The sequence below is a fragment of the Corythoichthys intestinalis genome, chromosome 1, assembly GCF_030265065.1.
Source record: "Corythoichthys intestinalis isolate RoL2023-P3 chromosome 1, ASM3026506v1, whole genome shotgun sequence".
In the NCBI taxonomy this organism is placed as follows: Eukaryota; Metazoa; Chordata; class Actinopteri; order Syngnathiformes; family Syngnathidae; genus Corythoichthys; species Corythoichthys intestinalis.
The window spans coordinates 36,093,739-36,117,351 of NC_080395.1; the positions used below are offsets into that span (position 1 = coordinate 36,093,739).

Below are 23,613 nucleotides of genomic sequence, written 5' to 3' on the forward strand. Positions count from 1 at the left end.
AAAAATAAAAAAAAAGTACTTGTCGCGATCAGCCATCTCTGCTGTTTACATTCGCTTGGAACGCTTCGAGGTCGCAACTGGCACCATCCGAGAGGATTAAGTCCGACTCACCACCTTTCTCAAATACAGCAGTAGTCCTTTTGTGATGTCGTCATCAAAACATGACGAGAAGCAACACGCTGGCTGACGCTTTCTCGCTAACACTACTGGCTCACAGACAACATGTCCACGGTTTAGAAAACACAACATGTCCGCAGTTTGGAAAAATACTTTCAAACCGTGGACATGTTGGCTGTGAGCCAGCAGTGTTCGCGAAATAGCGTCGGCAAGCGTGTTGCGTCTCGCCGTGCTTTGATGACGTCATCACAAAAGAACTCAGGTTCTTCACACTATTCGGTGGTAAACTTCTGGTCGTCATAACCGAAAACTGATAATACATTTCTAGCTGTTTTCAGCTGAATTTTTAGTCACATCTCTACTTACGAGGCTTTTTCGAAAAACAGCCTTGAATCGAAACGTGCTATCCAAATTTTTGAAACACCGCTTTTATTTTGTGAAAATCTGAAATGGAAACTCAGCTATTGTCTTTATGTGAACAAACCATATTGTTTCTCGTAGAGCTGGGAATCTTTGGGCACCTAACGATTCGATTCCGATTCCGATTCAGAGGCTCCGATTCGATTATAAAACGATTATTGATGCACCCCCCCTCCTTTATTTTTTTATTTTTATTTTTATTTTTTTAATTAAATGTTTTGTACATTAGTTCCAAAATTGTTCAAAAATCCTCTCAGGCTAAACCAAACTACTGTTTCAGTATCAAGTTAACATATAGCAGTAAACAAATATACAAAAATAACAGTAAATAAAAAGCTCCAGTCCCCATTCTGTAACAGCAGCTTTAAACTACATTCAATTAATTTAATGTTGTGAATCAACTGTTAAAGTTGTTAAAATTGCTCCCGTTATTCCATAATTTCCCTTTTGTCTACTTTCAACATGTGAAAGTTTTAAAACTATTTTAAAGATAGATTCAAGTCAATATTTTACCGATTTAGGAGTATTTTAGATAAAAAGTTAATTAGGTTTGCTTGGAAGGTTCGCTACAACAGCCTTGCAGGGAAGTGTACTTCTTTAAGATGGCGGCCGTTTACTAACGGCCACATCTAGCTTTTTGTAGATGTGCTGCTCACGCTACCGAATCAATGGTTCATCTAGTCCTATATAAATGATATCTACCATTACATTATGTGGATGGCGTACTTTGTAGCAGCTTTTCGGCAGCAGTCAGGTATGTTGTTGTGTTTTTTGATCTCTTGGCATGAGTTGAGCTAGAGCCGTGAGTTGAGCATTGGCATTACTCGAGGGGCCGGGTAATGAGAAGCATGATGTTTAGCTACTCTCGCTGCGTTCTTCCTCGTTGCGCCCCGAAGACCGCGCGGCGCGCTGAGTGTGTTGTACTTCCGCTTTACTTGGCATATTTCAATAATCGGAATTTGGATGTTTGTGAATCGTTCTCGAATCTTCCACGGCCGAATCGCGAATAATCTAAGAATCGGAAATTTTGCACACCTCTAGTTTCTCCTATGCAATCAAATATATTAAAGTAAAACTATATTTGACTGGTTTATCATCAAGGTAAACAAAATAATTTTTAGAGCAGAGTATAGTTGTGATGAATACATCTGACAACTGTTCTGAGATTTGAAGTTCAGGCTCATGCTTTCAAATTCTTCCCATGTTTTTTAAGGATTTTCTAAGGGAAAAACAATGACCAAAAAAAGTATGCCACTGTACCACAATGTAAAACAAAAATGTCCTCACTACTGAAAATGAAGTACATGTTACATTAAATTTCTGTTACTTTTGTAGAGATAATGAGACACAAAATTATGAAAGAATCCTAATACACGAAATGCAGACGTATGCAGTATCTACAGAGGGTACAATTTGATGCTAATGTAATGTAGGAGTGTCTATGCTCGACTCAGTGTCATTCAGGACATTGATAATATTACTTAATAGGAACATCTGTGCAGATGAAGGTTAAAAATAAATTGTTCAACAGTAATCAACATCCAGTATATTTGCCTGCAAGACATTTTATGATGATGGTCATATGCTCCTCTGTCCCCCTGATCTTGCACCTCCTCCCTCCCTTCTTCCTTCCTCTCACTTTGGCCCCATGCACCTTAGAGCTTGGTGTCTGCACCATCTGTTAAGGAATCTAATTCACATCCACTCATAATCAGGTTTGTTGGAGGGCCCGCTGCCTTTGCGACTGTCTGCTGCATCCGCGCTTACGCTCAGCGTTTTTCTAGGGAGGAATATACATTGACACGTGACCTCCAATGTGTATGTTGGTGTCGGTAGAAGCGTGTGTGTTTGTGTCCAAGAGGAGGTGAAGGGGGTGGAAGTTAATGAGAGGTGAGTGTCTGAAAGTCTGTCTCTCTCGTTCTCCCTCTCGCTCTCTCTCTCTGCTCCGCCAGTAATCCTCTTCTATAAATCTGCAATCCAATCAGCGTTGTCCACCGACACACACACACACACATATACGCATGCACACGCACACACATGCTCGCGGAGCTGTTGTGAGGCCCATCTGTGTGTTAAGGCAATCTGCTTTATCATTATGATTACATTGGGCTCAGTTTACAGCAAGTCAAAGTGTGGATGTGTGTGTGAGTGCGCGCCAGCGGTGCATGGCTGGCTGACATTAATCACATTCCCATGGTTTGATGGCCTAAATAAAAATGGGGACTAATATTTTTGCCGTCCAATGAAAACAGCAGAACTCCAAACCCAAATTAAACATATCCCCTGAATTAACTTGCAACTTTACAGCTTTATCTGAAAATGAGTCAAATAGCAGGATATATGAAATGTAACTATATAAAAGATGTGTGCTGAAATGCTTTGTGTTGGATTGTTTTTAACTCTTCATAGGGCACTCATTCAACTCATTGGCCGCCATTGACGGTGCTCGACATCTAATTCATTTTTACAGGGAGAGGTTAGCAGCAATCTCCCAGTTAAAATGGATTAGAAGTCTCGCACCGTCAACGGGACTAAAACATTAGCATTCATAGCAAGCCCTCCCAGTTTATATAAAATGGATGTCGATTGTTGTCAGTGGCAGGCAATGAATCAAATACTATGGAAATTTTTTTTTTTTCGTTATTAGGGGCCATAATAAGACCGTATGTGTATGTTTGTATTCAGTTTCATTTGATCAGTGTTGTTGTTTTTTTTTTATTAACAACTAATTACATTTGTAATTTTATTTAGTTAAAATTATTAAAAACTAATGATAATACAAAAAATATTTATATAATTATAATTGAGGCCTGGGGTCCACATTTTTGGGCATCATATTTTGGATCCCACTTGTATACAAAATGTTAATGTTGTGGCCTACATGACCCAATGTGAAAAGCGGATACCAGGTCTTTATGAGGTTAAGATTTTTTCTTTTGATTACGAAAAATAGTCACTTGCCCTATAAGAAGGGTTTAAGATTAATTAGATTCTAATGGGATCACAATTTGCAATTTTAAATATGTGTCAGTATTTATAATGATTGTGTGCGTACATGAAATTGTGTATATGGAAAGAAGAAAAAAAAACAGCTTTAGGCCACTAACTTTGACCCTCATTAATGCTGATGTGACCAGATGCAGCATTCTCTTCGGGTGTTCATATGGAAAATTATCACCTTTTTTCATCTTACTTTGTTTCCAAAAATTACATTCAGAGCTTTATTTAACACCGGGAATAATCACCAAATTCCCTAAATACGTATTCTAATGGTCTACTCTCGACGCTGTTTCGAATAGTTTGATTTGAATACTCTGATACATTGAATAGAAATAGAATTTAACATGATCAAAACCCTTCGCTGGATAGTATTCAACTACACCTAATGATGTGTCTAATATAAAAACGCACGCGCCCGCACACCTGCACACACAGAGGGTGCTTGTAGAGTTCTCCTCAGTGATTGGCTGAGAGATGCGTGAGAAAGGCTTGCCAGACCTCTAATTGGCTTGACCCAGACTAACCCTGAAATCCTATTGGCCTAAGACTTCCAGTCTACACACAAACACAACCACACACACCCCAACGCGCGCGCACTGACACACAGTTAAAACTGTAAGGCTTTACGAGTTTCAGCCAGACATTGCACTCGCTCATCGATAGCTCCTCAACAGGTTGAAAGTGAAATCACCAAAAACAGACAGGTGTACAATTATGAAAAAAAAAATGCAATTACTGCTTACAAGGGCAATAATATTTTGCTAGACTATGGAAACAAAAACCTGGAATGACATCCAATACGTGTACACATAACATACAACAATGAAACACAGACTGCTAATTAGAAGCAAATGGCATACTTACAATGAGAATATCCCATATCTATGGCTTTTCCATACAGACTCAGAATGATTAAAAGACTGAACGAAAGAGGTGTCAGGAAACGAGAGAGGAAGAGGAATGTGCTTGCTGTGTTTAGACATGAAACAAGTGCTCTATTTACAGTTGTGCCTCTAAATATGGAATCCCGCTGTCTCATTTTACTTGCTTGGAGTTAGTTAAAGTCTGATTTAAGGGCTTATTTGTATTATTGACTTGTCCTTGAGCCTGAAAATTAAGCTCACTTTGTTTCTACATCCCATAAGCGCTGTTGGCTGAACTTGAAATATATTAAGTCATCCAATTTCAATTAAAATTTTCAACTTTGGGGGAAAACTAAAAACTCAAAACCAAGACACTGTATAGTCAACTTTTAAGTAAACTGGACTTCAGTTAAATTCTTATATATAAATGGAACGTGTTTGTGTGTATTTGTCGGGGTGCGTGGGTGTTTTTTCCCTATGGACTCCGAAACTGCTGGGTGGATTTTAACAAAATGTTCACAGTTGTACTTTATGTTTCTGGGAGTGTTCTCAGATGAGTTTGATCTCTGTAAGTCTCCATTAACTGCGAAAAATTAATTTGAAACTCTAAAAATTAGCATAGAAAATCATGTGCTGTCATGTTTTTGATCTCAGTTGTTCTTTGTGACATGTTTGAGTTTTCGGGTGTTCTTTGTGATGCATTAACTCATTCACTCCCAGCCATTTTCACTGGAGCAAGGCCCTTTGCTCCCGGCCGTTTTCCTGGATTTTGGCTGATTTTGCAAGGCCTACAGAAAATTCTGTTCTATTGCTATATAAAGATGGAACCCACCAAAAGAAAGATTAGACTCTCTTCTTTCAGCAAAAAAATGTTAGTTCATATCTTTTCCCATTCTTTAGAAATCAGCATTAGAAAATAGCTTAGTTTGAGCAATTTTCCAATTTCTAATGAAAAAACAGAGAAATTGAGCTTTTTGTAAAAGCATACATTTCAAACTTAACTTTGACTTTAACACAGCTATTTTTCGCTTTTGTGACATCCCAAACATCTGAATAATGTTTTCGTTCTACAAAATAACATAAACAACAAGAAAAATAGAGCTTTTGATCGCAAAGTAACAATTTATTTACACATAACTAAACTATTGAACTGTTGAACTGTTTGCGCACATAACAACGGGGAAGGCTCTCGGCTGCTCCCGGTTGAATGAGGAGGCTCAAGATCGGTCTCACTTTTTTCATCATCTTCATCGTTGGTTTCAACCTTGGCCTCAGGAGTAACGCAACGTGACCTCCGCAAAACGCATGTGGAACCTGACGCTGTTGTGGCCGTCACCGTCTGTCTCATCAAGATAGATTTTTCTGAATCCTTTTTTGACGATGATTTCGTTTTCTTTTCAAAACACTCCTCCAGTGTCATTTGCCTTTTTTCTCCGATCGTTCTCCACATTTTTCTCAAATTCTCACTCGTCTTCACAAGGTCCCTCCAACTTCCGTTTCCTGATTATTTTTCTTCACTTCCTTTCTTGGCCTGAGATGAGTTCTGACAAAATGCGCTACTGCCCTCCAGTGGCCAGTTTTATTGCTTTAAAATGTGTTTTGAGCATTGTGCATTGCAGTTTAGGTGCAACAGAACCTAGAGATGCCTCTTGTAAAAAAAAAAAAAAAAAACAACGTAAAAGACGTATAAATACGTTTTTGGGACACTGAAACAATTAAAAATAGAACGTATTCATACTTTTTTGGGAGCAAATGAGTTCAGGATCACGCTGTCTTTGTGACGCATTAGGAACGCACTGTAAGGACGCCTGTGCCTATCAGCTTTGTCAGACGTTTACTTTGCTTACTGCTGTGTGTGCCCTCATCTTCGTGCTCTTCAACGTTTACTCCGGTTGTATCCTACTTTGATCATTTTGTTTTTTTGTGCTTTATTTTCTACTGGACTTTGTTAAATTTCCGTAATGTTTGGCATGCTTCCTTTATTGAACTTTTTTGTTCATTCATTCATTTTCCATGCCACTTTTTCGTGAAATACAAATCTGTTCCCTATTTCTGGTCTCTGAGTCTGTGATTGAGATTCACATAAATGGCTTGCCGTTCATCACAGAAAAATCCCTGATTGCGGCGGTGACAGCGCCATCTTTTAGGGAAAAAACCCGTCTCTTACGATTGCAACGTCGCAGTTGGCTTTCAAACTTTACGGTTCAATGTACAAATTTAAATGTGTTGTGATGATATGTTGTGGCTTCGAGTACTCCACAACAAAATACTGGATTTAAAGAAAAAAAATTCAAATTTTCCGAATTTTAGTAAGGGATTCATTTCGCCTCAATAGTCATACTGTGCACAGAGATGGAAAAGCGATTGCGCATTAACCCCTTTATGGTGGTTTTACCATTATTACATTACAGCTGCATTTTTAAGGAAAGTATGTTTTATCTGCGAATTGGTTGTATTGTGTTCACGTTACACAAACCCGAGTAATGCCAGGCAATACTGCTAGTATATAACATGCAGAGGTGGTTCGTAACGCGATACATTTACTTGAGTAACTTTTTGAGAAAAATATACGTCTTACCACGTAAAACTTTTTACTTTTACTTGAGGAGAATTGTGAAGAAACACTACTCTTACTCCACTACTTTGGGCTACACTAGAGTCGTTACATTTTTCGTCTTTATTCTACATATTGACTTTATTATTGCCGACAGTGGCAGTCTCAGTTTTACTAATGAGACGTCAAAACAACAACCACATGACTCCATTATACTAATCAAAGTTTTTCAATGTTTTTTTCTCGTTTAGAGGGTATTCATGCTCTTTGGCCGGGTGATATTTCATATTGTTGTTCTGGTCTAAATTCACAGATTTTTGTGTTATCATTTAATACAGTATCATAATAACAGTTCATATCGATGAAGTTGTGCTGAGAAAAAATATACCATAATTTAAAAAAAATTAAACATTGTAAACAGTTACTTAAAATGTTACTCATTACTTGAGTATTCTTTTCAGTGAATACTGTTTTACTTGTACTTGAGTAATATTATTTGGAAGTAATGCTACTCTTACTTGAGTAAATGTTTTGACTACACCACCCACCTCTGACAATACGTTGGTGCAACAGTTTACTTCGAAAGTACCATATTTCACGACCATAAGGCACACTTAAAAATCTTAAATGTCCTCGAAAATAGGCAGGGCGCCTTAAAATACTTAATTTGACTTCCAAGTTATGTAAAAGTTGTTTGACTTCAAGGAGAGCTCCGCTTCACTTGTTATTTAGGGGAAAGGCGGATGTGACTTAAAACACCATGCAGACATGAAAGGGAGAAGTATGCACGTGAATCAAGTATGGCCCATGAACCTGATCATGTTCAGTAAATTCAACTAATTTAATCGATTTTACAGTATCAAATTGATGAAATGATATGAATAATCCAAAATAAGTTACTTCGGAGAAATTAAGAATATTGAGTTACGTCTTAAAATCTTAAATTAGCATGACTAATAGGAAGTTTTTTTTTTTTTTTTTTGCAACATATAATATAAATATATAAAAAAAAAAATTGCAACATATCCTTAGTCACGGCAGTTTGTACATTTTCTGACACCTCTTGTATCCGTCAGGCTCTGCACTGTTTTACTCTGCCAAAATGACTGCTCTGAAAAGGTCATTTAAACAACAAAGCCAGTGGTGGCCTAACACTTTCGCACAGGAATGAAGATTTTCTTTGAGCAGGTGTTACCTTGGGTTGTAGAGGGCATGTGGGTCTCTCATGTGGTTGGCCTCGAGGGGCTCGTAGCTCTGGTGCATCCTCCAGGCGCCAGCGCCGCATTTACCGTACGTCGACTTTGAGCTGTCGTCAGTGCTGCTGTTCACCAGTGGGCCCTTCGATAAGTTCATTCTGGAAGATAACGGTGAAAATGCTGATCAGGGAAAAGGGTTTTGAAAAAGACTGTTTACAAAATTGCAGGAATTAACTCCTAAGAGAGTACATAAATTATTGCATTCAGTGTATGCTATTTCTTGTTTGTTGAGGTCAAAAAACAACATTTTCATTACTGGACTGTCTCAGGAAATTAGAATACACAATATTCTAATTTTTTGAGACAGTCCTGTGTATATATACAGGACTGTCTCAGGAAATTAGAATACACAATATTCTAATTTCCTGAGACAGTCAGGAAATTTCCTGAGACAGTCAGGAAATTAGAATATTGTGTATTCTAATTTCCTGAGACAGTCCTGTATATATACACAGGACTGTCTCAAAAAATTAGAATATTGTGTATTCTAATTTCCTGAGACAGTCCAGTATATTAGCCATACAGCTAAATCGGACAGTCATTTTCAACTTGATGTTCAAATACAAATATGCTTGCTAAAAACCGTTGGTCATGTTTACTCATTGGCTGCCACTGATGGTGATGGACAAACGAGAGTTGCTCTACTTACAACACTGAAACTAAGGCAACACTTCAACAACCGATGTACTGTTCCAATGGCTTTAATGTTATTCCATAAATTAACTCATTAATTCATTAAATGGTAGCTGCCAATCCTCCCAGTCAAAATGGATTGGACATCTATTAACATCAGTGGCATTGAAACATAATCTTTCAATTTCAGCCATTCCAGTTAAAATTTATTTGAAGTCAATCACAGTCAATGACAGTAATTAAGCTATTCTATAAAAGTTGAATCAACACAATTAGACACTTCTCATTTGTTGAATTTGTTGTCTTCTAGTTTGGTGAAAACACACAAACAAACAAACAAACAAAAAATGCATACATAATCAATTATGCAATTAGGCCAACTGTTATGTTAAATCGTTGGCTGCCATTGACCAAGGTCATAATAGTTTTGGCTTATTATTATTATTTTTTAGTATTTTTTTTTCTGATTCAGTAACTTTTAATTAGTCTTTAGAGCCCATTTGCGAGAATTTGTTAGTTTTGATTTTCCTTGAAATGATTTGTTTTACTTTTACTGGTATTAGGTTTTCATACTACTTGTCATTTTTCAGGTGTAGGATGCACCTGTATTAAATTGAAACATGATAAAAGTCAACAAAAGACTAAACTTTTAAAAACATAATTCACTCATTTTGACGTGTACTGATTGTGGGGATAAAATATGAAATAAAAGAGATTAGTGCATGTAATTATAATACAATGTTGTTAGTTTGTTAACATATTATACAGGCCTATTTCTTTTAGTTAGTCTTTATTTCATTAAGTTAACAAACTTCTGTTTTTTTCCATTTAGTTCATTTTCTCTGCTGACAATAACCTAGTTATTGACTTTAGTTAACGCCCAATCCATTTTGACCGGGACAACTGGCTGTGATCAATAACCCAGTTATAAGAAATTGGACGTCAATTGCTGTCAATGGCACAGAAACAATAAGTCAGCCCAGCTCGGATGTTTATCATAGTCAATGGCAGCCGACTTGTTAAAAACACTGAAATGATAGACAAGTTCAGGATAAAATGCACGCTTTAGATAAGTAAACAAAATCTAAAGCCAGATGTTATGAATGACAGACAAGGCTGTTTGCCTTTGAGGAGGTAAATACAATTAAAAAACACACAATGACTAAGGATGACTGAACGTGACAATGTTCCCTAAATATGTCAATATGTGCTTTTTTTTCCCAACCTGGTTGCCTAATTGTGGCTGTTCTGGCTGGCAAAGAGGCCATCAGACAGAGCGACTAAAAAGCAAATCGCCCTGGAGGCTGACGTACGATGTGTGAAATCAAAGGCAGCGCAGTTTCAGGGGAAAAAAATTGTTGCTGGAACGATAAGGTCACCGCAGTCGATGCAATTTAAATTTTCCTTTGCTAAAAACCTTATTGATTAGAACATAAGGGCCAGGAAAAGATGCTAAATAGCAAATTATGATGCTCCAGATTTTTTACGCCACTGTAAACTACAACAATGAACACAACATTACTAGAAATTGTGACATAAATAAAGAGCAAATGCGGACCAGACCAATCCAGAAGCACCCTCTCGCTCCCTCTATACAGAGAGTGAGAGGTGGAGGGTGGGGTTGTGTAATTTGTTGGTTTTAGTTCCACTCTGGTGAATAGGACCAATCGATTGCTTGCTACTCCACACTCTTATTGGCTTTGGTTGCCATGTCACAGTGCTAGATAGACAGAAAACACTTCATAGGGCTTTTTTTTTTTTCCATTGGAGAGTGTCCTGATGTCATCGCCAAAGGAGGCGTTTCCTGTACAGTCGATGGTTGACTAAGCGATGATAGATGTCCAATCATGTGGATCTTTTAATCATTCTGCTCTGAATTTAAATGAGTTTATCACTAATAGACGTCCAATCCATTTGAACTGGGAGGGTGGTAGCGGATGAGTTAATTATCTAACTAAATTCCTAAATGTGATCTGTGTTGCGATCATCCTATAGCAATTTAGCCTTAAGTATTAATATAAGTCGTCTGACATAATGGTGTGCTTACTCTTTTTATAAAATAGGTAGAGTAGATTCGGGTGATGTTTTAAAAGCTTTCAATTTGTGATGCATTCAAAACAAATACATTAAAAATCCTCATTTCTTTTACTTAGAAAATTATTAGAGAGGTATGATTCTACTCAACCTATTCAAGCCTATACTATACTGTACTGTGCGTATATGCGCACATGTGTGTGCGATTGAGGAAGAGAGCTAGAGTGAGAGCGGCTGTGTGACTCGCTCATGTGTCGCTGTCCCATCTGTGAATAAAATGACCACGGACGTGTGTGTATGTGTGTGTGTGACATGGAGATGTAGTGATTGATGAGACAGTTGCCATTCTTACTAATGCAAAAGCCACCTACCCCTGAAGGAAACAAATGCCACTGCACGCTCGCGCACGTCAACACGCGCTCACAAGACTACCCCCTAATTACCTTGCTAGACAGTGTGATGTCATCACAACACATGGGTTGCAGAATATATGTTTGTTTATTTATTTATTTATTTATTTTTAAATGTTCAAACAATGCACTAGAATTGGTCGAAATGCATAATCCTATCCCTTTTTTTTCTTGGATAACTGGTGAAAATAATGTGCCACTAACATATCAAAAGAGCCTAATAGGTTGTTTTGCATGTAAATGTTAGCGAAGGGTGTGTTGTAAGATAAAAGATGGACACCAATTTTAGTTGTGGGAAAATTATGTGTTTAATATTGACGTTTAAAATGTTCTTAAAAATGTTTGGAAAAATGTGTTAGAGGAGTCTGTGCTTTAGGGACTTCATACAAGTACAGTGCGAGAGGAGTGTTTTCTTTTTGGAGGTTAATATGACAAGTGCGGAGTAATCAGTGTAAAAAACATTTATTTTGGGGTTAGTTGAAATCAAGGACTTCAGAAATTTAGAGTTAAAAAAAAAAAAAAACAGTATGTCTGCAAGTGAATGTTTTAGGACATTACTTCAAAACATTTATAATTAGTTGAGAAACCTTGGATGACCTGATATCTATTTTTTTGTGTGTTCTTTCCAAATGTTCCTGCCACTTTAGCGTTCAAGCAAGTTTTAAAGTTAATCGGTGGAGGGATTTATATGTGCAATTGTGCTGTGTTGTTATTACTGTGTCATTATTAAGTTGTTACACATGACCTGAAAGCTATTTTTTTGTGAGTTCTTTCCAAATGTTCCTCAATACTTTTGCAGCATGTCTGCCACATTAGCGTTGCGCATTGAAGTGCATCAGTGCAGGGATTTACATGTGCAATCGTGTCGTGTTGTTATTACTGTGTTATTATTAAGTTGTTACATATGATAATTTAAAAAATGATCACAAATTCACATCTAAAGGTGCTCTCGTGTCTGCATCAGGGCAGATGGGGCTCAATGCAGTATCCTGTAGGCATGTGTGTGTATGAGCGGATGCACTTGTGTGTACACGTTAGCGTTAGCGACGGGAGCTGTTAGCGGGGCAGGCGGCAGATGGGCTGTCGTTCTTAATAGGGACTGAGCGGGTGCCGAAAGGTGACAGCTTCGCACGGGAGGGGCCTGTAGGGGGCGTGGGCGGGAGGGAGGGGAGAGAGGGTGCACGTGTTGGGAGGTAAATGGTGGAGGAAGAACGGGATAAAGCGGAGATAAATTATACGCAGTGAAGAAGAGTGAGGATCACCTGTACAGAGGCCTCCTGAGGGCACGACGTGCTAACAATGACTGTTTGGATATACATTAGGACAGGCTTTGAAGGGATCATTTTTTGAGTTTTGTGAAAGGCACATGAACGTTTCACATGTTTAACATGTTTGTCGTAGATCATACAGACAGGTAAAAACCAAATTAATTTTAATCCGTCAATAACCACTCATAAATGAGATGCAGGCCATGTTTGGCAAAAGGGGAAAAAATCATAGATTTTTAGTAATAAAAGAAGCCTGCTTTCCTAAATTTAGGATCTGCATCTATAACATTCATACATAAAATACGACCCGTCTAGACATATCGCATTTGAAACCTAATCAAGTAATTGTATTTTTTACACCACAGAACCAGTGCGTGCTCCTCCTGGCTGACTTAGTGACCACGGTGATGCATTTCCTCTCAACGAGGAAAAACTGAAAAGTGGAAAAGATTTGAGCGAAAAGAAAAATAACCTAAAGTGAGACGTGCATCTGCCACATGAAGCATGATGGCAGGATGAGCGCGCGAATATTTCACTGTCAGTCTGCAGGTGACATGGTCATCCATTTCTTTCCACTCTCCTCCCCTTTTGAATTTACCCTTACTTTCTGCCCCTATGCCCCGCTTTACTCACCCAACCCAATGAGTGAATCAGACGAGGGGGACCTTTGAACGTTTCCGCTTTCTCTGTCTCACCTGCATTCCCTCACATACGCCACCTCTCCATCTAAATTTGCTCTATTTTGGCCTGGTCTGTGCTGTCTCCTCCCATTAGGGTTTAGCCTTACAAGCCCTGAACACCAAATGATCCACACATACACATTCTCGTACAATGATCACAAGCTTTTCCCATTTCCATGGAAATGTCTCCATTTGGGATAGCATTCATTGCCCGAACGTAAATCGTTCTGTTATGATATCATAATTTGGACATACTCCTAAACTGTGACTAATTGTGTTTTTGTGATTTTTTTTTCCAGATGTTTTTTTTTCTGCATCACTGGTAACTGTGAGATGCTAACTGGTTTTCAATGTTCCTGTGAGAAAGTTCTGAATATATATTTATAATCCAGTAAATTTGAATCCCTAATGTAATTTGAATTGGCAGTATGCTACATATATTGTTTTCGGGATCGCACCACATCAAGAGATGGCATTGATAGGGAATGCTGCAGTTGAGTCTGGGGGCAGGGGGTTAAGTGCCTTGCTCAAGGGCAATTTGTCAAGAATAGGCAGATGAGTTACTTTCATTAAAAATGAATTGTCATTTGGGAATGAATAAATAAATAACGGAAAACTAATCCGGTGTCTGTCCGGGTTCTTCAAGATTTTTCAGCTAAAAATTCTTTTATCAAATTAATGAAAAAGTTAACTATTGAAATGTCCTCTCTTGAAACTGCATTTCTTGGGTCATATTTTAACTTTATTCCACAAAAAATACACCTTTTCTATACACATTCTTCATTATTTAATTGATATCTTGTCACATTTGTGATCTTGCACCCTTATGTTTTAAAATTACAGCCTTTTTCCACATCATTGTGCAATTTTGCATCTTAGGGAAGGTAATCCGAACTTTAGTGACGCTAAATTTCCAACATCTCAGTTCGAGCACGAGATGAGCGAAGAAAACTCTTTTCTCCCGCAAGTGCAAATCTCCTTCAAAGCAGTCAATACGTGAAGGTAAGCAGAATCATTCTCAGCGGAGCTGCAAATGACTTGATAGATTGCGATAATAGCGATAATAATGAATGCACATTGTGATGTATAGATCGCCTTTACGAATGGATGTAAAAAAAGAGGGAACGGGATACAGAGGGGGGGGGTTGGATGAGCGGGATTGCCCCTCGCTATACATCACTCCCTCGCTCTCTCTTGCTGTGTTCTTTCAATCAGCTCTTTGGCTTTCAATCACACAAAACACACACACGGGTTTGGCTTGGCTGCGGTCTCACGGCTAATTGCGGTGAGTGTGTGTCACAGCTGGTACAGTCCCCTCGCACTGCTCTTTCAACACATCAAGGCCACCGTTGACCCGTGACACACACACCCGCGTACACACACACCGATTGATTGAGGGTAATAGTCAAATTCTCATCATCAAGGCTTGAGTGTTTTGCTGGAGCAACAAAAAGTGACTTTTTTATAGGAAAGCACATTCTAGAATGTGCGTGTGCGCGCGCGCTCATGCGTCCGGTGAAGAGTGGGGGGTGTCAGACAAAAGCAGCCACCCCCACCCTTTCTTCTTCTTCTTCCCACCTATCCCTCCATTCGTCTGACTCCTTTGCATCCCTCCCTCCCTCTTTACGGGGAGCAAATTACTGCCGGAATGCTCGGACCCTTCACATGAGAGGGAGGCTGCCGCTCGTATGTGTGTCGGGGAGTGGACGTGAGGACAAACCTGACAGATAAAAAATGCCATCACGACAGAGGGACAGGCAACCGGACGTATTAAAAAAAAAAAAAAAAAAAAAAAAAGGAAGGAGGGACACCTCCTCTCACGGGCCAGCAGTGGGTCAAACACACACATACGGACACGCAGCCAACAAATCAGCGCGGCACATATTGACATGCCCTGACAGATGAATTAAGTAAATGATTTTATAAGGAGATTAAAAGGATTTTAATTTACGCAATCTCCCTTTGGTCGACCCCCTCTCCTCCGTTTGCCTCCCGCCAGTCTGATTCTCTCTCCATTGCTTTCTCCACTTCTTGCTTTTCCTCATTCAAGAATTTGTTTAAAGATAGAAAAAATAGGACAATGATGTAAAATTGTATTTTTTGAAGTTAATTTATGAAAAAGATTTTTTTTTTTTTTTAAATGAGCCTTTTTAGAAGGCACACCTTTCAAGCACGATTGAATTGTTCTCAATCTTTACACTTTACTAAAAATGTTAAATATTCTGAAAAATAAGTTCACGTAGAGCGGCTGTTCATTATAAAAAAACATTTGGGATATACTCTTAAATTGGCTAAATTAAAAAAAAAATTGTTATTCATCTTAAGAAAAAAACTCAACCGATTAAAAAAAATTATTGTTTCAAATAATTGTTATATGTTTAGACGTGATACGGTGACTGAATTTACCTCCTCTTTCACAGTGTGTAAAAAACCAAAAACAAAACACACACGAAAATACAATACATTGTATGCAAATCCGAAGAAAAAATGATAGCGATAGAACTGATTTTTATTTTTCAAGAAGGTCAAATCGATGATGTGCACGCACGGCCCCCGTGATGATTCTATTTCATCACGCTTTGCCCATGAAGAAGAATAAATTCCACAAAGTCACTGAAGAAAGTATACTTTAATGATATGCTAATGGTATGTATATGATGTTGATGGGTGGGGGTGTGGGGTAATTATGTTAATAGCTTAAGCGACACTTGTTGTTGATGTTATTATTGTTATTATTATCAGTATCATCATCACTATTCCTAATACTTTAATTAGTGTTAGAAAGCAGTGCCTGAGAGCACAGCAGGGGAGCAGACTAAGGATGGGTGATAGGAAAGCGTCACTCAAATTGTCGCAGTTCCGTTTTAAAGAGCTCGAAGGTCTTCTTTTAACATTACACATTTGTTTCATAATGTCACAACGCTACATATTTGAACACTTTGATTCCATTGAACATTGAGCGAAAGCTGACGGAAAGTGCTGAAACTTCAATTTTATTGTGTGCGCTTGGCAAACTGGTTGCACTGGTTTGCATTTGAAAAATCAGCAGACAGAACCAGTGTTTTTTTTCTTCCAAGTCTTCTTCTGTGAGAAAATGTTCTGAGGACTTTTCCGTCAATTCTGAAAGCCAATATTGAAGATCGGTTTTAAAAGATTGAGTGAAATGGTTCTCTGATATGATATTGTTTATTATTTGTCAACTAATGAGTTGACAATAGCAGTTTAATATGTAGGGGGGGGGGTTTGAAAAATGATTGTCAAATCATTGCTGAATTTTGTTTTAATACATTCTTTTAAAAAACACATCAGTAAATCCTACATTGGCCTCTGATGAATTTCTTTCCACTTGCACACATTAAACTTTTTATATATCCAAGGGAACCTTTTTCTTGACAAACCTTAACACACATGATTTTATATTTACAAAAAAATGTAAAACTTCTTCATATCTTCAAATCCTGGCTTAATGAAATGTGCCGCTATTGACAATAACTGACTTGACGCATTACACTCATTACTCCTGGGTCAAACCACAATGCATTTTGACTACTTTTGCATGGAAACCACACAATAGACTTCAATAAGTACGCATTTGAATCTACTTTTCATGTTTTGAGCGCAAGAAGTAGATGGAGGAACAGACCTAAAAGAGCAAATTGCTTCATGAAAGGAGCAAGTTCTAAGTGTGTGCGTCTATTTCGTGTGTGTGTCATTCACACACAGGGCCACACGCTGAGTTGGCCGTCTGTAATTCTACCTCCTCCGGCATTTAAGAGCGCACTTCCCCTGTTTTCATCCTGCTCTGCTCTACATTCGCGGCCCTTGTCCTGCCGTTTGAGTGTTAGGCGTGTAACCTCAGCGCCCCGCTACCTTGTTCAAGCTCTGCTTGGATGAACACACACTTAAAAAACATACTCAGAAGGAGCTGGGGAGGACTTCAAGAAAAATATATCCAACTTGAAGTATGTTAAGAAACTGGCAGATGAGTGTGTGACCTGCACTCAGGTGTGACAGAGGCGAGAATTCCACTACACATGCACAGATACTTTGGATGCAATAATCTTGACACAGCAACACTGACAGTCAATGGGAGACAATGACAAGTGGGTGATGAGTGGACCAATTAGAACAAAAGGTAAAATTTACCTACTCTTGATCAGAGTGCATTAAAAAACACTCGGAGAGCGGGTGTCCTACCAAATCCATCGGCGAAAGCGGGTCATTGTCAATCAACCTCCTCAAGAGAAAAAAAAGTGTTGTGGAAAAGATGTTTAAAAGTTTCAAAATGTGTCCTTCTCTTCTTCTTCTTTGTCCGGTCTGTCTTGGTCCTTGCCTTCCACTTGGAGGGAGCGACAATTTTGCGGGCTGAGCGTTGCCTGCACTGATCTGCTCTGCCTGCGCGTGTGCAGATGGGAGCAAGCGTGTGTGTGTGTGTTGATGGCCAGTGAGAAGGGGCGACAGGCACACGCAGTCAGCCAGCCAGGCGGGTTGTTGGGACGGAAAGCTGTGCCGCTGTCCTAATCAACGACTTAAAGCCCCCAAAGCAGCTCATGAATATTAAGCGGCGCGTTTGCATATGCGCTCCCTCAAGGCTGCCGCTCTGGCCGCCATTGGTGGACCCTCGGCCAATGGCTGCGGGGAGGGGCGGAGACAGAGGCGGGGACCAAGGAGAGGCTGAGGTAGAGAGGGAGGGACCGGACAAAGAGGGATGCGGGGAAGCAGAGAGGAGGAAGAGACAGGTGAGGAGGAAGATTTAAGGCAAGACAGCTTTTATTTTTCCTTTTCTGTCTCTTCATTAGTAGCAAAGTGTTCTAACTGCGATTTATACTCATGTTAACAAGCTAACAAGGACATGTCTTGGATTAAAATGATAAATGAAGTGAGTTAACCAATTCTTAAGATTGAATCAGATTTAAACAATTCAAATCCATGTAAAAAAAAAAAAAGAAAGAAAAAATGTAGGATTATGACAATTTTAAAGACCTTTTGTTCTTAAATGATGCTTTTTGTATCTTGTTTAGCCTATCTCAGCTCCAAATTTCAGGACAGTTTGGAATGTTGGAAGTAAAAATCTGTCAAAGTCTCTCAGAAAAGAAAGGGTTTTATTTTTTGATGGGTATTTTAAAACAAAATGAACAAACTTAACCATATATTTGAAAATTATTTATTATACTTGTATTTTTATACTGTTTCATAAGTTTATAAATAGAAAACGTTAATATAAACTAAAATAAAATGAATAAATACAGAAAAAAAAAACAGGTTTTGCCTGTTAACACTCTAAAGTTTGTTTCCTTCATAGTATTTAACTTATTGGTTGCCATTCATGCCGCTAGACGTCCAATCCATTTTTACTGGGAGATTTGGCAGCTATCATTCGCCCCTCCCAGCCAAAATGGATTGGACGTCTCGTGCCGTCAATGCTAGCTCATGAGTTAAATTAGCCTTTTTCCACTATAAAGTAAAGCTAAAACATACTAAACCATACAATTTTCAATGTTACTTTAAAAAACCTAGAGATTTGTTCTCGTCAGACACCCTCCACTCATTTAAAAGGGGGGAGGGAGCATGAAAATGATGAAGGGTGGAGAGAGGGGATACGAAGATGAAAGAAAGTAGTTGTGATTAGCAGCTTTGGAGGAGCGCTGATAATAAAAACATTTCCTGAAACCAATCTCTGCTTTGATGTCAATGCGTGTCGCCAGAGTATTAGTCTGTTTTGGAAAACTAACATATGGAGTCAAATGTTTCCCGCATTAGTGGGATTTTAAAAGGTGTGCACACAGTGAAGCAACTTTTTCTTTAATGACATCTTCATTTTGTGTTTTTGGGGTGAAGCGCTGTCAACAATACTGACTATACCTAACTACCCTTCACATTCGCTTAAACGGCATTAGGTCTGAGCGCTGAAAGGGACAAAAAAACCAACTTCAATTTTCTTCTAATGAAGATTATTTTGTTCATTTGGGCATACTGTCATGCTGAAAGTTGAAGTAACATCTTGATTTCTCTCCAAAACAGATGAACAACTCAAAGTTTGTCAACATTGATGTATAATGATCATCTAATGATTATTGCATCAGCAACATCATGAGTCAAAAATCTTACTTTGCAACCAAAATCTAGATGCGTTTAATAAACAAACACTCTCAGATGTTCCGCTCCCACTGAAGCGTGCACACACTTGCTGTGAGCTTCATGTACACAAGCACACACTCACAGTTATGATGTATCCAGGGACTTATAAGCATCGACAAAGATGAGTGTGAATCAATGCTGCCGTCACTACTGGGCAAACAAATGCTTTACCAAAAACCTCTGTCTGTTATACACACACACATGTGAAAATTACAACAAACACTCACATACATGTTTTCTTTAAAACAATCCAAAAAATGAGAAAAATCTGGTTGTGAGGAAAATCCTTTTTACTAAAAGAGGTTTCCTTGAGCATATTTCTTCTAAATCTCAACATATTCTGTAAATTTGTATGTTTTAGGTATCAATTACAACTAGAAAAAAACCCAAACTCAAACTAGTAAAAATGATTGTTTTAAAGTCAACATGAAACAAGCTGGACTCATTGTGTCTTTTCCCGCTGGTTGCTCTCTCCCCTCAGTGACCCCCATCTTCACCTCTCCCACCCCCACCCAGGTATTGATCGACCCTCAGTCAGTGTGCATGTTGACAGTGACCCCTTTAGGCCACATCTTTTTCTCTGTGGACAAACGGCACGAAGCTCTTAAACACAAGCCCACCACAATAAAAAAAACAAGGAAATAAATATATACTGTGTGTGCAAACGTGCGTGTACATGTGTTCTGCCATTTTATGATTTGTGCAAAACTGGAAAAAATACTTATACATAAAAACGTGACTCGAACTGTAGACTATCGGAATTCTGAAATATATGTTAAGAAGGCAGCTGAATTATTAAGTCTTTTTAAATAAATAAATAAAAAAACAGGACCTCTCTCACTCTCCTATTGTTGTGCCCTGTGTGCGCGCGTGTTAAAGAATTAATCCATTGCAAGTCATAGTGTCATCAATCACACCCCTCAATAGGCCACAGAAAGTTCACAGGGGTGCCGTCGGGTCAGAACAGTATTGTAGAAATTCAAGGAGCAGCTCACTTAAGTGCCTGACCGCAGGCCATGCATTGATAAATGTCTGGCACTCATATAAACAACATTACATCTCCATGCTGCCTTGTTTTACAATATGACACAAAATTAAAGCAAAGTGAGAAGGGGGAAAGGAGGGAGAGTAGACTGTAATTCACTGCTGGCCAACAGAGGGAGCTATGGATTATGGCCTTGAAACAGCCATCATCTGTAACACACTGTGTGTGCAGGCACGAAAGGTAGAATTGTACATGAATGAGTTATTACTGTACATTGATATTGTGTTCAAGATTAAATAAATCATTGGAAAGTTCAATAGCTTTGTTTAAAAAAATAGGTGATGATGCAAGTCTAAAAAAGGGCAGAGGATGTGGAACTGACTTAAATATATATATATATTTCAATCTGAAAAGTAACCATTTCTGTAATTTTTTTTGACAATTCGTACATCTATTTGTCTTGGAAGGTTTTCATACTTGTAGTTCATCTTCACCTTGCCCTGTAGTCACAAGAGGGTCAACAGTATGAAAAAGTGACTAGTCCTAGTGACTGGTGATAAGTGAGTAAAGCAGCAGTGGAAAAAATGCAAATAAAACTAATGTTTGTTGATTTGAAGTTGAATAACTATTTGGACAATCTGGCAAGCTACAATCCAGCAGCAAATATCCTTTTGCATTTGAAAAGAACTACCTTAGCATATTGTTCATGTTTGTGCAGTGGAAATAAAAGTTGAGAACATCACACGCTGAAGCTAAATACAGCTAGAAATACTCATGCCGATTCTAACTGCATACTGATAGCTCAATTCAAATAAACTTTTTTTATAATGTACGTCAGAATTACAGATGAAAGAAAATAGTATAAAATTGAACAAACAAACAAACAAACAAAAACCTTTAAAAAAAAAAAAAAAAAGAAAACCCTGCTAAATAGGGATGGGAATCGAAATCCGATTCCAATTCGGAACCGGTTCCGAGTGTTTCGAGGCCTCGACATCACAATGAAAAAGCCTTAACGATCCTTTTAACGATTCCTAAAGACGCGTATTGCGTCGTGACGTGTCTTGTTGTCCAGACGCATCAAACTAGCATGGCGCCAAGAACCACTCGCTCCAAAGTTTGACTACACTTCACCAGGAAAGAGTGTGAAAATGAAAGGTTACGACGGGTAAGCACGAGCACTGCAGCCATAAACATAACAATGACAGCACGTAGGTTCAAACGCTCGAAAGTGTGTCTTCACTTCACGAGGAGAAATTACAACAAAGCGACTTGCAGTCATTGCAAGGTGGAGATAACTGCATCGGGAGGGAATACGACTGCGCTGTCCTCACAGAGAGGCTAAGGCTAAGTCCTGGCTATACAACTAGCTAAACTCCCAAATGACGATGCAGAAGACGTTGGTATAATTTGCTGACTTTATTCAACCATCACTTGAAGAGTGAAACTAAGAATAGAAATGAAACAAATCAATTTCATCCCCAATAACAAACAGGTTTGTATCAACGTAAATCAGCGATGATTAGCTGCTAATAACAGTATGGTTAGCATTCGTTCGCTAGCATTAGCACATCGTTCAAACCACTACACAACTGGATTTAAGTGTCCGATCGCGAGTGGAAACACAACAACAACAACACAAAAGATGATACATACAGGCGTTGCCTCTGTAGATATTAACATTAACAAAGAACGTAGGCTCGTAGAAGTGTTTCCCTCTCTCACTAACTCGCTCACTCGCTTGGATGCGGCATTTCTTCTTCGGGTGTAAGCGCGCTCTTCTTCGCGTCAGGAAGCGCAAGGGCGCCCCCACTTGAGCGTGTAAGCGCCACAAAAACTAAAAGGCATGCATTTCAATGTAATGGTAAATAATACACGTTAACCCAGCAGTCCCCAAACTGCGGCCCGCGGCCCAAATACGGCCCGCCTCCACATTTGGTCCGGCCATTTTGAATTTTTTTTTTCTCTCAATCGTGTTATTTATTTCCTGGCCTTTTCCTTGAAGAATTCAGAGAGGGTTATTTGGTTATTATCTATTTAATTAATAGTGTTTTTATTATTAATTATTATTATTATTATATTATATTATTATTTTTATTTTATTTACTTTCATTCCGTGAAGAATCTAGAAAGGGTTATTTGATTGTGGCTTTCTGAAAAACAATAATTTTTTACATTTATGCACTTCTGCAATCGTCACACTTTTTCTGTTACAAACTGACCCCGGCCCCTCATCAGAGAAGGGAAAAGTTATGTGGCCCTCACAGGAAAAAGTTTGGGGACCCCTGCTTTAACACATATTGCCAAAGGCAGAACAACGACCTATCTGCCAATATATACCAATATTTTTTATTTCTATTAGATAAATGTTTCAGTAAAATGTTACACATTCTTGTGTATTTGCCACTTATTGCCACAGTTAACATTGAGGCTTTGGGCCTCTTTTGATCTCGTTGTGAGTTTGTAAGGTTGTGACTTCTGATTAAACAAACTCGATGCCAATCAAAACGTTTGTTCTTCTTTTCCCCCAAATTAGAATCGATAAGAGAATCGATAAAGAATTGATATCGATAATGGAATCGGAATCGTAAAAATCCTATCAATTCCCATCCCTACCGCTTAAAGACAAAACAGACACAAAAAAAGTCAGTTGTGTCAGGCTGTGTTAAAAGCAAAGAATGAAAATGGGTTTTAAGGAGAGTCTTAAAAATGGATAATGATTGAGCATGATTATTTTTAGACCCATGTTCCCCCACAAAACATCGGCTCTTACAGCAAACACTAAAATACTGTATGTACAGTATTTACCATACATTTAAAGGTTCAGAGACTACAGACGACATTCAAAGAATGACACTGAAGACCTTTAAACATTTATACAGCAGGTGACTATTTTTGGTGATTTAAAGAAACTTAAATGTTAGCCTATCAATATGTATATGACTAGAAGTTCCGCTCTGAGACCCCCAATTTAGCCAACTTTCAAAATTGTCTGATATGCACGTGTGATACATCATTGGAAAGCTTAAAATCTCAATTTTCGGGGGGAAGAAAAATTTGAACAGAAAGGCATTTAAAAAAAAAAAAATTAAACAGCAAAACCCTATCTGGAGGTGAGAGCACGCGAGAGCAGAATTACAGACGCCATGACTTTAACGAGATATTATCGCGGACTTACCTTGTTTCAATCCAAAAACTATGTAGCATGTATCACCGAGTGTCAAGACACAGCAGTGAATGGCCACAGCTGGATTT

General features: G+C 38.5%; 1 protein-coding gene across 10 annotated transcripts in view; it reads right to left on the reverse strand.

The window, feature by feature from the left end:
- The window catches only part of esrrga (estrogen-related receptor gamma a), a 261,249-nt gene that overhangs the window by 133,577 nt on the left and 104,059 nt on the right, over window positions 1-23,613 (reverse strand). For 3 of the 10 annotated variants that reach the window (XR_009066278.1, XM_057851911.1, XM_057851879.1), the window contains exons 1-2: window positions 17,386-17,763; window positions 8,150-8,308 (exon numbers count right to left, since the gene is read on the reverse strand). Coding sequence is in view for 9 of the 10 variants with exons in the window: in XM_057851911.1 (XP_057707894.1) it covers window positions 8,150-8,308; window positions 17,386-17,441 (215 nt within the window). In the remaining variant the exon portion in view is untranslated. The other 7 variants (XM_057851949.1, XM_057851920.1, XM_057851940.1 and 4 more) reach the window with 5 other exon arrangements.